Genomic DNA, 17,974 nt, shown 5'->3' with positions numbered 1-17,974 from the left:
GCACATCCCTCTATCAGTCTGATGCTAATGTGCCTGGAACAGATGATGATGTTGGGATTTCTTTCGTAGGCACTGAGAACAGCTGAGCCCATTCCTGCTGTGTTAGGGTTTGCTGGGAGTCATAGTTACCAGAAGAAGTGAAGTAGTGCCAAAAAACTTGAACTGGATCTTTGAACGCTTGTCTGTGTCAGAGTACTCGATGCCTAGGAAGTTCTTCAGGGATTTTGGCAAAAACACAGAGACCTTTCTGAAAGGGTTTTCTTGTACACTGATCTGCAGGAGAGAGATTATATTTTCAGAGATGCCATCCTCAGATCAAATTCAAAATGAGACAAAAGAGTGGGAGAATTGTCTAGTTTAGTCAGTGGTCCCTGAGGTGATCCTTTGCTCTCACCTTGAGATCCACACTTCTGTTGTAGGAGGCAATGTCAAAGGCCAGTCCTCTAAACAGGCTGGGATCTTGACGCAGCACCAGAAGGGCCAAGGACGTGGTTATTACTGACATATTTCTCTCTGTGTAGGTAACCTTATAGCCCATCTCCTCAGTCATCTTCAGGATACTTCAACATAAGCAACAGAAAGAAAAAAAAAATACAACTCTTGAAATGTTCTGCTGGTTTCATAATGCACACCCAAGAGACTAAAGTCCTTTGCTCTGATTTATGATCACAAGAAGCAAGCACTAGAGCAGAATGGGTCCATTTTGGGGTAGATGGCACTTTGTCTACACAGGCTCAGGTAAATGCAAGCAGTTGAGTTGGCATGATTCAGTGGCCTCTAGAAGGCGGAAGATACCCTCCCTGCAGGGACCACAGGAGGAGGTTCTGAGAAGACCTGAGTCAAAATCCACATCCAGTCAAAAATTTCACTTTGTCTGGAAGGCGGTAACTTGTAAAATCTGCTAATTGGATTTTTTTTTTCAATCACCTAATTGTACTAGGAGATGAAATATCAGAACAGAACAATTTAGTCTAGTAGGAACCTCTGGAAGTCCATCCTCCAGCTCCTCACCACCTCAGGCAGGATATGCTCTGAAGGCAAAGTTATTGCTTGGGGGCTTGTCCAGCAAAGCTCCAAATGGGCAAACTTTGTGTCTTTGCATTTGCCTTTGTCGAGGTCAGCCACACTGCTCTGGACAGTGCTCTGCTCAGACATTCAAAACCAGGTAGCAGAGTTCCCTTTAAGACCTCAAAGGAGAGGGGAGTTTTTAAAGCTAAGAACCTCGATTTTAGCATGTGTGAGAATCACATAATGGAGGAAGCATCCTAAATATAGATTTTGAAGACTAATATTGAATAGCTGTGTTTAAAAAGTCTTTATCAGCAAGGGTAGAGGGTGGAATAGAGTTGTGTCTCCAGGCTGACCTGCCCACAGCCTCACTGCTGAGCCACAAAGATCCTTGCAAGAGGAGATAGCAGCTGAACAGTCAGTGGGCTGCCTCTAGGCTGGGATGCCCATAGGGAACAACACTGGAATGGGGACTTCTGCAGAACTGGCTCTGCCAAAGGTACCTTTGACAACACAATAACCAATTTCTGCTGGCAAAGGCCTCAAATATGCTTAAGATTGAAGTACAGAATTTACTAGCTCTGGTGATGATATTTCAATAGACTGAATAAATGACACCATAGTACCATTTCAGCCTAAGAAGTGTCTTCTGGGTGAGTTATCTTACTTACCTATTGGTTATTTTTCTAAAACTCTCATCTTCTATTTCTTGCAGCAGAATATAGTCTAGTATAGACAATACACTCTCTGCAAGTGTCACACTCAAATCTGCAAGTGCTACAATATCAGAAATTTTACTTGCAATGATTTCTAGCTCTTCTGCATGCAGTGTTGCATCAGGCAAGAGGTATAAAATATGCTCTACAACATCTTGAGCATTCTCTGGAAAAAAAAGGAAGTGCACATGATTTACGTGGCAAATCTATCTGTCTGGCCATAGAGCTACATGTCTCTTTTACACCCTGGGAGTCAGACAGTCTGTGTGCAACCACAGATATCTTTCCATGACGTATTATTTGATGCACTGCTGAGGATAAGGATAAGCTCCGGTATTGCACTTGTTCACCAACTACTCGCACTGTTTGGCATAGCTTAACAAAAGGTGGTAGAGTTCATCTCATAGCTTATGTGAATTACAGCACCAACTTTTCAATTCCAGACACTGATTTGTGCTTCTTTCCATGACATATGGTGAACTGCTTTGATGTGCTAACAGAGTGTATAGACAGGCAAAACCTGCCATATTATTCACTGGTTACTTACCCAGCTATAAATCTAAGTGTAGACTTTGAGAATAGATGATTCAATAGAGAATTTGGAAGCTCCTGTAAAATTCATCAACAATAAAAACCTTTAGGATGCACAGGATGCACAAAACCAACCTTATCGCTTCTTCAGATGTGGAACCTGAGCATTATCTAACTACAGCTATTTTTACTGTGATTCACTGTGTCTCTGAAGTGTCTGGTGCCATACCTTCTGTTAGCTTGATATCTTGGAGATCTAGAATATTATTTGGAATTTAGAATTGTCATAAAAATCCTAAATCCTACTGAAAGTGGCTAAGATTTTTTGCAAAATTTTTATGCTTTTCCCTTCCTTCAGAATTTTAATTTGTCCTGTTATACACTGAATAACATGACTCTGGAACACCGCAACTCTTACATGGAGGATCATTTCTGTGCTGTCCCAACAGTTTGCATCCTGCACATTGGGTGTGGGACTAGGTGACCTATAGAGGTCCCTTCCAATCCATTCTATTCCAACCGAAAGTTGGAATAGATTCTATGATCCTACCAGCTGTCCTCATGCGATACTTGCTAAAAACACATGAGAATGAGAAAAGCAAGCTACCCAGTATTCAAGAAGTCTCCTTGCATCATAGCAATCAGGTGCTCTCTCCATTTGGTAGAGAAGAGAGAAGTTCACGTGAACATTAAAGAATCCAACTGTAAGGAGAGGAGAGAGATGAGAAACATCCTGCAGCTTGTGCAGAAGGTCCCTGCTCCCCTTCCCATCTCCTCACTCTCCTGTAGGACCATGGTTGTGCTCCCATTCCAACAGCACCGAGGCTCCTTGCGAAACCCGAGACCGCAGTGTCCGAGTCTATGTTATGGCTGCATCGATAGGAATTTTATTAAAGACTTCAAGGGCCCAAACACACAGTTACATTATCACACCTCAATAACAAAGCTGTGGTTCATACCTGAGGTGGACTGTCTCAATTTTTACTGCCTGATGAGAATGCATAGGCAGAGACAGGAGGATTTGATGACATCGGACACCTTGCTAAGCATGTGACTTCATTTGTCACATCTACGGTGTTAGTGTCAATGACTACCACAATAACATTTAAAATGGCCCCCTGAGCACTTAGTGGCATGGTACCATTGGTACTGGCTGGAGATACCGGGGACAGCATGAGAGCCCTCGTTGAGGATGCTTGACTGAAGGCTGCTGGAAAAAACCATAAAAGGCCTGAGACTCAACACTGGCAAAAGTGCGAGGGAGACCACGGTTCAGGTGAGAGAAAGGTTTGAGCATTTCTGCGAAGGTCATTGTTACAAGGACCTGCTGCGGTTCCACAGACCTCAGCAGGGTGATGGCAAAGGGCAAAATACACCCACACAGGGTTTTCTTCTTTATAGAGAGGTCAACACAGCATAACAAGGGAGAAAACAGGATTTAGATCACAGGGAAAACCAGAGCTTATGCACCTTAATCCTTTTTCATTTCTTGTGTTGGAGGACAGTTATCCGTGTTCCCTTCTTGCCTGTGTAATCTGTGCCAGCCTTCAGGGAAAGACATTTATAATGCCTGTGAAACCTGGCATAAGGATTCCCATTTTAAATGCTGGCCACCCTGCCTGATGTTTTCAAAGTAAACAATTCTAGGCATTCATTCATAGCTAATTTTCCTTGAATAACCTTGTCAAAGCAGATATGACTTTAGCATTTTGCGCGCAATCTGCCACATCACCAGTCAGATGTAGAAAATGGATGAGGTTTGTCACCTGTGAAAGGAATGAGTGAGTCTTTACAGACGGTTTGAGCCTGCTTGTAGGTAAAACCAGAGATTGATAGATAAGATAGTAACAGAAAGGAACCATAAAATTCAGAGGAATGGTACTAATTGACAAGGAATGTTGCTTAATCAAAGACACATAAAATTCCAGAATTTAAAGAACAGAGATACAAAACAGGGTGGGGAGGGGGCGCAGAGAGGGGGCAGTGCATATTAGGGGGTCAAGTAGCTGGTGATTTGGGAATTCTGTATCCCTCAAGTACCTCAGCCAATGGGGAAAGGGAGAGGAAAGATGTGGCCAGGAAAATAGGATTAAAAGGACGCTGTGTTCTACAACAATTTGAGAGACCCCGAGGGAAATGCCCCATGGCCTCTCACTTTATTTGAATAGAGCTACAGGCCTCCCCTGTCTCCTTTTTGGATGCAAACCTCTGGCATTGCAAATATGTCTTCACACATGTACAATAGAAAATTGCAGTGAACTGAATTGCCCTATTGCATTACAGGTCTGGGTGCTGAAAGAAAAGCAGGATCACAACATTTTGCCCCAGAAGTGCCATTTTCTTGCAAGGCTGGTAATTGGTGTTTTTTACTTCACACTCTTACATGACTGTCAGAGACTTGACATTCCAGCTCTGACTATGAGAAATAAATTCAACATATGAATACAAAGCCAAATGTCTATGAATAAGGAGTGTGGTCAGAAAGAAGCAGGGTAAGACTGTTTCATACGTAAAACATTGTTCTCTCTACTGTAGTTCAAGTTAAGGAGACTCACCCATGCTCAAAATACAACAGTCCAACTCACTCAAATCAGTGACAATTCATCCATGGACAATAACAGAAACAGGGGCTGGTAATAACTTGAAGTCTCCTATTTATATCCTAAATGACTTCAAATTGTCTTGTGAAATTCAAAGGACAGCTGAAATCAAAAGCCCCTTCTGAGCAGGCATGCTATAGCACGTAATCTTCTACTTGCTAGGCACAGAATTGATTTTTCCCTTTGCACTAAGCCACAGGCTGTGAAGTCAGCACAGAGTCAAACTGGAGCGAGAGGACAATGAAGCGATTAAAATCCAGCTCTGAGATGTCAGGCATGCCCTATCACTGGAATACATACCTTTTTCTTTCCTACAGAAATATAGACGTGATATTAGTATATGATCCATCAAGAACACCTGGGGCTTGATTCATCTCCCTGCATATTCCCACATTGCAGTGCTGCAATTTGTCTCCAGGTAGGATTGAATCTGCAGTGATCACAGGCTCCACTCCATTCCTGTGTTATCAGTGTAATATTTTGAAAAACATTGCCTCACAGCTGATGTATAGTATCACCCAGTGTCAGGCAGGCTGGATCAGAAAAATCTGCTAGGGGAAAAACAAAAAGAAACAGAGAAATTGCCAAACAAAACCCAAACCCATTCTGATCAGGGATGTCACTCAAAATTCTGTTTCCATCTCCTGACAAATGAACCATGATTACAACTTCACAGATAGTACTTTATTTCTTTCGCTCTCAGTATCACTGGAAAAAAAAAAAAAATCTGGTTATTCTCACACATCAAGGAAAATTACCAGCAGGCAGGTGTCATAAATATTATATATTGAAATATAGTACTTCAATATATTGTCATAGAATATATAAGTACCTGTAAAAATCAAAAATAGAAATAAAGAAATATTTAAATATAGTTTAAAATAAAGGGGATTTTATTTTCTATTTCATAGTAGGTAGAGGTTTTATTATAAAAATTATGAACAAAAATAGAATAAGAAATATTTGTATAAAAATATATCCTAAATATGTTAAGATCTATATAAAAATTCGAAGGTGAGTAAATATAAGTAGTAGCAGTATGTACAAAATAGAATTTAAATAAAAATTTAACTTGCTACCTCATTATATATAAAATATATATATAAGGACACCAATATGAAGTAGAAATGCAAATGTGACTATAATGATGAAAAAATATATAAATATTCAAGTATCATTTAAAGAAAGGGCTTTTTTTTGTTTTATTTGGTTAGAGGCAGAGTTTTAATGGAAAAATATGAATATACATTTTATTTCTAAATATGGAAATGTATAATCAATGTATACAGGTGTATATATAATCAATGTATACAGGTGTATATATAAAAATATAAAATAGAAATAAAAATAAGTATTAGGAAGAGATAAACTATAAATAACACCGCACATCAATCTACATTTAAAATGTAAATTTGAATAGAAATAAGAAAATATAAAAATAAAATAGATTGAAATGCAGTTTAAAAGCAAAGGTTTTTTCTTTCGCTTCCTATCGGGTCAGAGGCAGGTTTTTTGTTGCCGTTCTTGTCCGCGCGGGATGCTTTGGGGCATTCGCTGCCGACGGCGCAGTGCTGCCTCCTTGTGGGCAGAAAGAAGTACTGCAGCCCGCCGCCGCCATCCTGAGAGTGGCTTGGCGAGCACTCTCTTGACCTTCTCAAGAGGGCGTAAAAACGAGGACGTTGAAATTCGAGGACCCGTGTCTGTTTTCTACACTGCCTGAATTGCCCCCACCGCCGGCGCCACGCGACGGGATTTTCCGCGGCGCTTCCGGTGCCGTGCACGAGGGCTGTGGGGTCAGCAGCACCGCGAGCGTGCGGGTTTTCGGAGGAAGCCGACAGGCATCGGCAAAAACGCCTGTCACCATCAAGGTCCCCACGGACCGCCATCTTGTCGCGGACTCGCTTGACAAGTGCTGCCGCCTGGTGGACACAGAGCGGTACTGCAGCCCCGCAGCCAGCGCGACCCCAAAACCACCGAGACGGGGCGGGAGGGGCGAGGGGCGGCAGCGAGCGGCGAGTGGGACGGTGTCTGTGAGTACAGGGGAGGGCTGAAGGCGGCTCCGCGGCGGCGCCGGAGAAGGATGGTGGCGGCGAGGGAGGCTTTCTGTCCCTCTCCGGCCGCCGTCCGTACCAGAACGCTTTGTGCCTTTCTGTCCCTATACGGCCACCGTCCGTACCACAACGCATTTGAGTATTTTTGTTCCTATATGGCCACCGTCCGTACCACAACGCATTTGAGTCTTTTTGTCCCTATGCGACCACCGTCCGTACCACAACGCATTTGAGTCTTTTTGTCCATATATGGCCACCGTCCGTACCACAACGCATTTGAGTCTTTTTGTCCCTATGCGGCCACCGTCCATACCACAACGCATCTGAGTCTTTTTGTCCCTATATGGCCACCGTCCGTACCACAACGCATTTGAGTATTTCTGTCCCTATACGGCCGCCGTCCGTATCACAACGCATTTCATGCTTTTTGCCCCACTGCGGTCGCCGTCCGTACCACAACGCATTTGAGTCTTTCTGTCCCTCTCCAGCCGCCGTCCGTAACAGAACGCATTTGAGACTTTTTGTCCATCTCCGGCAGCCGTCCGTACCACAACGCATTTGAGACTTTTTGTCTCTATGCAGCCGCCGTCCGTACGAGAACGCTTTGAGTCTTTCGGACCCTCTTCGGCTGCCGTCCGTACGACAATGCATTTGAACCTTTTTGTCTCTATGCGGCCGCCGTGCGCACGAGAACGTTTTGTGTCTTTCGGACCCTCTTCGGCCGCCTTCCGTCTTCATTACTGGAGAGATTTAAATTGAGGAAAGCCTCTCTTTTCCCAATATTCGAGGGGATTAAGTTAAAGGGCAGAAGCTATTTATTTGCCATGGTATCCATTTCAGTGGAGGCAACTTCCCCATTTCTTCATTTTAAGGGATTAATTTGAAGGAGGCTCTTCTAAAATGCTTTTTCAGCATTTAAAACTACTTTTCAGGGCGCTTCTTTCTGTGCCCTAGGACTAAGTACCTCAGAGAAAGGCAAGCCTAGCACGTACTTAACCTTTATGCTGCCCAGGAGCCTATTATTTTTCTTATTTTTATTTATAATGTAGTTAGTCCTAATTGGTAGCCCCAAGGAGACTTAAACTGTTCATATAATTAGTATTTTTCTCCACCCTTAGTCTCATGTTGAGTACTACTTAGTAGTTATTGAGGAATAATTATATAAGTTAACAGCAAATTACCCAACTTATCTAGATATGCTGCCTAAAAACAAAGTTTTATTTCTTACCAGTTTTTTTGCCCTTTTGCTCCAAGCAGTTGTAGAAAAAAGAAAGAGCTGTCATTTCCCTGAAGAGCTTTCTTCTATATCCAGCCCTTTATTCTCCTTGAATTCAAGCCAGAGGAGCCAAACAGCCACAGTGCCTCTGATGGCTTTTATACTCGATGGGGTTTGCCCCCTCCCTTTTCCCAGGTGCCACGGGAACGAGAAGTGGGCCCAATCAGGGGTATATTAACCCCAGCCTTTCCCAAGGGGCTTCATTCCTTCAGGGGGATCAGCTGGGGTAAGAGCTTTCCTCTCATTCAGGTGAAGAGGCTCCTTTAGCTTAGCTTGTTCTCTGCAGCTGCTTTTGGGCTTCTAATGCAACAGAGGCTTTGAAGATACTGCAAAGAAAACAACGTTGAACACAGGGAGTATTTAAATTCACAGTTTGGGGTTGAGTATTCAGGGCTGGTAAGGTGCTTTTGTAACTTCTGATTGTTTTCTTCTTTTTTTAGGAGGAGGGTAACTTCCAGTAATTGCAGTTTGTGTCAAGCGCAACATTTTTCCAGCAGATTTATCACGACACAGAAGGCATCCGCACTGTGTCGAAGGTGATGTGTGAGACGGCGGCTTCAGGTGAGTTGAGGATTGTGACTAGGAGAGGGAGAGCAAGCAGGGTACTGAGTTAGGAGTTATCCCGGTGGGGGTTTGCAGGCAGTAGGGTGAGAAACGGTGTGTATCTGCAAGGCTTTTCACAAGCATAGCAGAGGCATCCACGTGTCATACAGCACACAAGCTCATCCACCGAACTCACACAAATGCCATGTAGCTTTGTCTCTCTAACCCCGGTGCCACTCATCATAACAGCCATACCTTAGACTCAGGATGAGGCCGGAGACTTGAGCACCCAGGCACACTGAGGAGAGGATAAGTAACTGACTTGCTGAGATTCGGCCCACATAACACGAAACACAACCGTTGATTTTCCCGTTCTTTATTTTAGGAGACTAAGAGGCTAACAGGCTATCTCCTCTGAGCCAGACTCATTTCAGGTCCAACGTGGATTCACATCACCAGTCATCCAAAAGATAAGTCAGGGCCAGGGCATGGAGATGGGAGCAGTGGCTTCCTTCTGCACCCGATGGGGATTTTCATCCCCTGATACGTGCAAGATAAGTGTAGGGCTACAACCCACAGAGGGGATGGAAGAGAGGTGCTGGGTTGGGACTCCCCAGGAGGGGTTTTTGAGTCAATTTTGGAGATGGGGATGCCCAAGAAGCGTCTCCTAAGGCCACCTAAAGGGAAAGCGTCTGTTTTGATCTCAGTGCTGAGGTGCTCAGGGCAGAGCAGTGTTGGCGTGTGTCCTGTCACTTGTCTCCGGTGCACTCTATGTTCTTTGGGTCTCTCAGTCCTTTCTTCTCCTCAAAAGCTTTCTGTCCCTGTCCTGTGTCACAGGTGTCTGCACATATTTTTCCTGGAGCTGCTCTGTCCTGTTGCATAGCCTGTAATAGCACAAGTCCTGGGGACTTGAAATTTGTAATGCCCGGTGTAGTTGGGCTCTAAATTGTATCAGGAGGTTGCCATAACATGTTTGGTGATGCTAAGTTGTCCTGCAGCTGTTTGACATTAGTCCTAATTTCCTTTCAGATGCAGGCAGTTCAAATCGGTGGCAGAGGGCCCCAGTCCTGGGGGAGGGTGTTTCCATGAGCAGGTCAGTCATTGTTTGCATTTGCAGGGGGAGCCTAAATGGTGACCGTATTACAGCGGTGCTCTTTACCTTTATTTTTAGGAGGTCCAGGCAGATAGCACCAGTCAAGGCCAAGTGTGCCAGGTGAGCCGTGGACCAAAGCAGTTGTTTTTGCTCAGCTTTTAGTTTTTGATTCAACTGTAAGCATCCATTCTTGTTTGTGTGCTTTAGGGAATCCACTCAGAGTATGCCAAGCCTTTGTGACCGACAGCCGATGGCCTGGATTTCCTGTGCTTGTGAGCCCTCTGGAAATATTACAGGACTCTGAGATGAAGCCTTGAAATTTTGTATTTAAAGATGGCATCCAGGTAGCCTTTGGCAAGGGCTGAGGAGTTGCAGTGAGTCGCCGAGGTAGGGAGGGGGAGGCAAGGTCCTCTTAGGTTTCAGTAATGCCGCATCACTTTGTCTCTTCTTAACCCAGGCAGACCCTGCGATGACGGTGGCAGCCTCCTAGCCTGGCCAAAGTGCGTGGCCCGAGCATTCTTAGGAGAATGGTGAGTAGCAGGATTGCTGGGTTTTGTCCATTGTGCAGCTAAGATGATGCAGTGATGTTTGGTGTTCTCGATTGTAGCTGAGCACGGGACCACAGCCCGGTGACCATAGGACATTCCCCGCAGGCGAGGCAGCCTCCATTGGCACACGACGTGGGTTCTCATCCCCAGATGCCTGAGAGATAAGTTGAGGGCAAAGGCCCACAGAGGGGATTAAAGTAGGATGCTGGGAGGGCCTTTTGAATCAGGTTTGGAAGCAGGGATGTGCAAGAAGTGTCCCCTTAGGCCAGCTATAGGGAAAGTGTCTGTTTTGGTCACAGTGCTGACATGCTCAGGGCAAAGCAGTGATGGGGTGTGTCCTGTCACTTGTCTCTGGTGCACTCTGTGATCTTTGGGTCTCTCAGTCCTTTCTTCTCCTCAAAAGCACTCTCTCCTTGTCCTGTGTCACGGGTGTCTGCAAGTATTTTTCCTGGAGCTGATCTGCCCTGCTGCATAGCCTGTAATAGCGCAAGTCCTGGGGACTTGAAATTTGTAATGCCGGGTGCAGTTGGGCTCTAGATTGTATTAGGATATTGACATAACATGTTTGGTGATGCTAAGTTGTCCTGCAGTCTTGTGTGGAGATTTTCCCATGAGCAGGTCAGTCATTGTTTGCATTTGCAGGGGCAGCCTCAATGGTGACCGTGTTACAGCAGTATTCTTTGCCTTTATTTTTAGGAGGTCCAGGCAGATAGCAGCAGTCAAGGCCAAGTGTGCCAGGTGAGCCGTGGACAAAAGCAGTTGTTCTTGCTAAGCTTTCCGTTTTTGGTGTGACTCTAAGCATCCATTCTTGTTTGTGTGCTTTAGGGAATTGACTCGGAGTACGCATACCTCTGTCACCAACCGGCTGATGGACCAGGTTTCATGCACTTTGGATCTCTCTGGAAGCATTACAGGACCCTGTGACGGAGCCTTCCAATCCTGCATTTCAAGGTCCCATCTGAGTAGCCCTGAGGAATGGCTGCGGAGTTGCTGTGAGTCCCAGGAGGTAGGGAGGGGCATGTGAGAGTACAGTCATGTTTCAGCAATGTCATGTCGCCTTGTCTCCACTTAACCTAGGCGTACCCTGCAATGACGGCGTCGGAATCCAAGCACGTCTGAAGCGTGCAGGCCAAGAACCCGGGCATTCTGAGGAGGACGGTGAGTAGCAGAATTACAAGTTTTTGGCCGATGTGCTGCTCAGACCGTGCACTGATGTTTAGTTTTCTTTGTCTTGGCAGACCCAGAGGTGACAGCTGGAACTTAGCAGACAGGCGGATGGCCACCTTCTACACTCAAGAGGGATTTGCATCCCCAGCTGCGTGCAAGATAAGTGGAGGGTTATGACCCACAGAGGGGATGAAAGAGGGGTGCTGGGTTGGGACTTTCTAGAAGGGGTTTTTGTGTCAGTTTTGGAGACAGGGATGTGCAAGAAGCATCTCCTTAGGCCACCTAAAGGGAAAGTGTCTGTTTCGACCACAGTGCTGAGGTGCTCAGGGCAGAGCAGTTCCGGTGTGTGTCCTGTCACTTGTCTCTGGTGCACTCTGTGTTCTTTGGGTCTCTCAGTCCTTTCTTCTCTTCAAAAGCTCTCTGTCCCTGTCTTGTGTCACGGGTGTCTGCACATATTTTTCCTGGAGCTGCTTTGTCCTGCTGCATAGCCTGTAATAGCACAAGTCCTGGGGACTTGAAATTGGTAATGCCGGGTGTAGTTGGGCTCTAGATTGTATCAGGAGTTTGCCATAACATGTTTGTAACTTGAGCAAAGGACCACAGCCTAGTACTCTCATGTTTCAGCAATGCCATGTTGTCTTGTCTCCACTTAACCTAGGTGTACCCTGCGATGACAGCGTCAGAGTCCAAGCATGCTTGAAGTGTGCAGGCCAGGAACCCAGGCATTCTGAGGAGGATGGTGAGTAACAGATTTACCAGGTTTTATCCAATGTGCTGCTAAGACTGTGCACTGATGTTTCGTTTTCTCTCTCTTGGCAGACCAAGAGGTGACAGCTGGAACTTAGCAGACCGGCCGATGTCCGTCTTCTGGACCTAACAGGCATTTGCTGCATGCAAGATAAGTTGAGGGTTATGACCCACAGAGGGGATGGAAGTGGATGCTGAGTTAGGACTTCCTAGAAGGGGTTTTTGTGTCAGTTTTGGATAAGGGGATGTCCAAGAAGCATCTCCTTAGGCCACCTAAAGGTAAAGTGTCTGTTTTGATCATAGTGCTGAGGTGCTCAGGGCAGAGCAGTTCCCGTGTGTTCCCCCCGGCTGGGTTTTTTTTTCCTCGGTCCCGGCCGGTCAGCGAGGCGACGTTCATCGCCAAAGTTAGGACGCCGACCGCCCCGGGACCGAGGTTTTCGTCAGGCAGGAGGATTTTTTGGGAGTCTCCCGGGAGCCACATTCCCGAGGAGCGTCAGGACCCAGGGTCGCTGGCCAGGGCTTAGGGGGGCGGTTGAGATGAGAGTGAGGGTGGATTTGCGTGTAAGCTGAAGGAGTGCTGTGTGTGTGTGTGCGTGCGTGTGGAACGGTTATAACCTGGTGCGTATGGCCTTTGCCTTTCAGGTTTTTCCACTCATTTTTAAATTTAGAATAAAAAATCCCCAGCTGGGGTTTTTTTTTTTTTTTCCCCCCGGCTGGGTTTTTTTTTCCTCGGTCCTGGCCAGTCAGCGAGGCGACGTTCATCACCAAAGTTAGGGCGCTGACCGCCCCGGGACCGAGGTTTTTGTCAGGCAGGAGAATTTTTTGGGAGTCTCCAGGGAACCACGTTCCCAAGGAGCGACGATGCCTCAGGTGTCAGAATGCAGTTGCAGCGAATGTGAGTTTGTGCGCAACAGGAAGGGGGGGTGCAGGTCGGCCAAGAGTTTTGCGCCGTTTTTATTCCGGGCGCGTCATAACAATAAAAGCGTAAAGGGCTTGTCTGAAATGGTTATATTGCGTCAATATGTATTTGGCTTGTAGTACATTATATTGTTCTGTATCTGCAGTTGTTCCTGTCTTTTGATGTATTTTGCTGTATGTAAATTGGACTTGTACTTGTGTGCCCAGGTATGATGTATTTTTAATTGTATTTGTATCTGTACTCACATTTTTATACCTTGTTTCCCTGTGTATTGTTGATGTTTAAATTAAATGAATAAAGATCAATCAGCCCTAATAACAATTCCACTTACCCTCTGCCCCGCCCACCATTCGTGTCCCGTCTTTCTTTGGTGTGGTCGCGTCATCATTTTCACCCTATTTCTCCCTTTGCCTCTTACTTTCCTCTTTAGTCTATTCCTCACTTTATCCTTCAACGTCTAACTCTTTCTCTGTCTCTGGCTGTGTTTCCATTGTTTCCTTTTTTTCCATTTCAAACACATCTCTATGTTTCTCTAACCCTGTCTATTTTTTCTAGTCCTCTACATGTATTTCCCCATGTCTCTTTGTCCGTCTCTTTCAACCTAGGTTTCACTGCATTTTCTTCTTTTTTTTTTCTCTTTGTCACCCTTTGTCTTCCTAACACTTGCTATCCTTTTCTTTGTCTCTAACCCTTTTTTGTTTTCTGTCCAACTTTAACTCTTTTGTCCTTCTAACTCTCTATTTCTTTCCCTCTCGAACCCTACCTTTTGTTCCGTCTCTATTTCTTTTTTTCCTCATCCATTTCCTTTTCTCTTTCATTTCAAGCGCTTCCTTTTCTGTTTGTGTTTCACTCTTTTTCTCTTTACTCTTTCTGATCTGACTTTTTATCTCTAACTCTTTTATTTTTCTTGCTCTGTTTTCTCCTCACGCTCCCCTCTTCTTCTCACTGTCTCCTCCTCACTCTCTCCTCTTCTTATTCTTCTCACTGTCTCCTCCTCACTCTCTCCTCTTCTTCTCACTCTCTCTTCTTCTTCTTCTTCTCACTCTCCCCTCCTCTCTCTCTCCTCTTCTTCTCACTCTCTCTTCTTCTTCTTCTTCTCACTCTCCCCTCCTCTCTCTTCTTCTTCCTCTCACTCCCTCCTCCTCTTCCTCTCACTCTCTCCTCCTCTTCCTCACTTTCTCTTCCTTTCTAAACTTAGAATAAAAAAGCAGCAGTAGAAATTTTGATGCTTCCAGGGAGTAAAAATAAAAAAAAAAAACACATTTAAAAGAGAAATTTTTACTCCCTGGGAGCATCAAAATTTCTACTGCTGCACCAGACTTTTATTTTTTTTCTTCTTTTTTTATATCTAGGGGTTCTAGTAGGTAGCCCCACCCCCTGCCCTGACCCCCTCAGCCACTCCCCCGACACTCACCCCGCCCCTAGCCACTCCCCCGACCATAACCCCGCCCCAGCCCCTCCCCTAACCCTGACCCCGCCCCTAGCCATTCCCCACCCCTAACCACTCCCCCTACTAGGGTTACGTGGCGGGGGGCGCGTCGGGGGGGCGGAGCGGGGAGCGGAGCGGGGAGCGGAGCGGAGGGGGCGGAGCGGGGGGCGCGTCGGGGGGGCGGAGCGGGGGGGCGGAGCGGGGAGCGGAGCGGGGGGCCGGAGCGGGGGGCGGAGCGGGGAGCGGAGCGGGGGGGGCGTCGGGGGGCGGAGCGGGGGGGGCGGAGCGGGGAGCGGAGCGGTGGGGGGCGGAGCGGGGAGCGGAGCGGTGGGGGGCGGAGCGGGGAGCGGAGCGGGGGGCGCGTCGGGGGGCGGAGCGGGGGGCGGAGCGGGGAGCGGAGCGAGGGGCGGAGCGGCGGAGCGACGGGCGCGTCAGGGGGCGGAGCGGGGGGCGCGTCGGGGGGCGGAGCAGGGTTAGGAGCCCTAAAGGAGCCATCAGCTCTGTCCCGAGAGCTGAGTTACGAGTGTGTGTGTTGAAAGAGCCGCAAGCCTTTAGGGGTTGCAGTTTGTGTGCCCTGTGCTGAGGTGCTCTGAGGAAATGTGTGAGCCGGAGGGAGCCGGGGCCGGGCGGAGGGAGCCGAGCTGTGGGAATGGGCGAATGGAGGCGGGTGCGGGCGGGACTAGGCGAGCGTGGCCGAAAGCGGCCGAAAGGGGCCGAGGAGGCGAGCGGAGCCGAGCTTTGCCGAGTTCAGCCGAGGCGAGCCGAGCTTTGCCGAAGAGGCGAATGGAGGCGAATGCGGCCGGTTTTAGCCGAGCGTGGCCGAAAGTAGCCGAAGCTGGCCGAGGAGCCGAGTCCAGCCGAACCGAGCCGAGCTCTGCCGAGCGCAGCAGCCCTGGCAGGGCGGGGCGCCGGGAGGGATCCCCCTCCTGTCCATCTCTCTCCCGCTCCATGCTCCTGCCCGTATTCTGTTACCTCTCTTTCCCCCGTTTCCGTGTCCCTCCCAAACCAGGCTCCTTCCTATCCTGTCCCTGCCCCGCTGCTCCGTCCATTCCCCCTCTCTCCCTCCTCTGTGCCCCGTCCCTCTTCCCTCCCCTGCCGGCCTTTAAATCCGAATTATAAATCCGAATGTGAATATAAATATGAAAAATACAAAAATAAAATACATTGAAATGCAGTTTAAAATAAAAGGTTTTTTCTTTTGGTTCTTGTTGGGTTACAGGCAGGGTTTTTTTTGTTGGCGTTCTTTTCCGCGCGAGATGTTTCGGGGCATTTGCTACCGAGGACGTTCCGCAGGGGACGGCGCCCGTTCTTTTTTGCCGCCGGCCCCGCCCGCGGCCCCGAGGCGAGCGGCGGCTCCCGGCGGTGGCGGGCGGCAGTGCTGCCGCCTTGTGGACAGAGAGCGGTACTGCAGGCCCCCAGCCAGCGCCCGGCAAAACCACCGAGACGGGGCGGGAGGGCCGAGGGGAGGGAGCGAGCGGCGAGCGGGGCGGTGTCTGTGAGTGAGGGGAGGGCTGGAGGCGGCTCCGCGGCGCCGAGGATAGCGGCGGCGCGAGCGGCTTCCTGTCCCACGCCGGCCGCTGGCCGTACGACAACGCATTTGAGACTTTTTGTCCCTGCACGACCACCGTTCGTACAAGAACGCAGTTTAGACTTTTTGTCCCTGTACGAGCGCCGTCCGTACGAGAACGCATTTCAAGCTTTCTGTGCCTGCACGGCCGCCGTCCGTACGAGAACGCATTTCAAGCTTTCTGTCCCTGTACAGCCGCCGTCCGTACGAGAACGCATTTCAAGCTTTCTGTGCCTGTACGGCCGCCGTCCGTACGAGAACGCAGTTTAGACTGTTTGTCCCTGTACGAGCGCCGTCCGTACGAGAACGCATTTCAAGCTTTCTGTCCCTGTACGGCCGCCGTCCGTACGAGAACGCATTTCTAGCTTTCTGTCCCTGTACGGCCGCCGTCCGTACGAGAACGCATTTCAAGCTTTCTGTGCCTCTACGGCCGCCGTCCGTACGAGAACGCATTTCAAGCTTTCTGTGCCTGTACGGCCGCCGTCCGTACGAGAACGCAGTTTAGACTTTTTGTCCCTGTACGAGCGCCGTCCGTACGAGAACGCATTTCAAGCTTTCTGTCCCTGTACGGCCGCCGTCCGTACGAGAACGCAGTTTAGACTTTTTGTCCCTGTACGAGCGCCGTCCGTACGAGAACGCATTTCAAGCTTTCTGTGCCTGTACGGCCGCCGTCCGTACGAGAACGCATTTCTAGCTTTCTGTCCCGGTACGGCCGCCGTCCGTACGAGAACGCATTTCAAGCTTTCTGTGCCTGTACGGCCGCCGTCCGTACGAGAACGCAGTTTAGACTTTTTCACCCGGAACGGCCACCGTCCGTACCGGAACGCATTTCAAGCTTTCTGTGCCTGTACGGCCGCCGTCCGTACGAGAACGCAGTTTAGACTTTTTGTCCATGCACGGCCGCCGTCCGTACGAGAACGCATTTCTAGCTTTCTGTCCCTGTACGGCCGCCGTCCGTACGAGAACGCAGTTTAGACTTATTGTCCCTGAACGGCCACCGTCCGTACCGGAACGCATTTCAAGCTTTCTGTGCCTGTACGGCCGCCGTCCGTACGAGAACGCAGTTTAGACTTTTTGTCCCTGTACGAGCGCCGTCCGTACGAGAACGCATTTCTAGCTTTCTGTGCCTGTACGGCCGCCGTCCGTACGAGAACGCATTTCTAGCTTTCTGTCCCTGTACGGCCGCCGTCCGTACGAGAACGCATTTCAAGCTTTCTGTGCCTGTACGGCCGCCGTCCGTACGAGAACGCAGTTTAGACTTTTTGTCCCTGAACGGCCACCGTCCGTACCGGAACGCATTTCAAGCTTTCTGTGCCTGTACGGCCGCCGTCCGTACGAGAACGCATTTCAAGCTTTCTGTGCCTGTACGGCCGCCGTCCGTACGAGAACGCAGTTTAGACTTTTTGTCCCTGAACGGCCGCCGTCCGTACGAGAACGCATTTCAAGCTTTCTGTGCCTGTACGGCCGCCGTCCGTACGAGAACGCATTTCTAGCTTTCTGTCCCTGTACGGCCGCCGTCCGTACGAGAACGCATTTCAAGTTTTCTGTCCCTGTACAGCCGCCGTCCGTACGAGAACGCATTTCAAGCTTTCTGTGCCTGTACGGCCGCCGTCCGTACGAGAACGCAGTTTAGACTTTTTGTCCCTCTACGAGCGCCGTCCGTACCGGAACGCATTTCAAGCTTTCTGTCCCTGTACAGCCGCCGTCCGTACGAGAACGCATTTCAAGCTTTCTGTGCCTCTACGGCCGCCGTCCGTACGAGAACGCATTTCAAGCTTT

General features: G+C 48.4%; 1 protein-coding gene across 10 annotated transcripts; it reads left to right on the top strand.

The window, feature by feature from the left end:
• The first annotated feature begins 6,774 nt into the window (after positions 1 to 6,774).
• Positions 6,775 to 13,526, top strand: LOC110476867 (uncharacterized). 10 transcript variants are annotated; one of them, XM_085570558.1, is made up of 10 exons: positions 6,775 to 6,885; positions 8,623 to 8,743; positions 9,111 to 9,818; positions 9,897 to 9,938; positions 10,026 to 10,348; positions 10,426 to 11,104; positions 11,192 to 11,358; positions 11,444 to 11,524; positions 11,605 to 12,272; positions 12,353 to 13,526. In XM_085570558.1, exons 6-9 carry the CDS (start codon positions 10,938 to 10,940, stop codon positions 11,628 to 11,630), a joined length of 441 nt encoding a protein of 146 aa, XP_085426684.1. In that variant the 5' UTR covers positions 6,775 to 6,885; positions 8,623 to 8,743; positions 9,111 to 9,818; positions 9,897 to 9,938; positions 10,026 to 10,348; positions 10,426 to 10,937; the 3' UTR covers positions 11,631 to 12,272; positions 12,353 to 13,526. The 10 variants fall into 10 exon arrangements, 8 of the variants coding, with proteins under 8 accessions (XP_085426684.1, XP_085426689.1, XP_085426687.1 ...); XM_085570563.1 differs by lacking the exon at positions 6,775 to 6,885 and having other exon boundaries at positions 6,935 to 8,743; positions 9,755 to 9,818; XM_085570561.1 differs by lacking the exon at positions 6,775 to 6,885 and having other exon boundaries at positions 6,937 to 8,743; positions 9,755 to 9,818.
• The last annotated feature ends 4,448 nt before the right edge of the window (positions 13,527 to 17,974 follow it).

Source organism: Lonchura striata, chromosome 4A, assembly GCF_050655825.1.
Source record: "Lonchura striata isolate lonStrDom1 chromosome 4A, ASM5065582v1, whole genome shotgun sequence".
Lineage (NCBI taxonomy): Eukaryota > Metazoa > Chordata > Aves > Passeriformes > Estrildidae > Lonchura > Lonchura striata.
The sequence above is the reverse complement of the archived record's forward strand: the minus strand, read 5'-3'. Positions and strand labels throughout refer to the sequence as shown.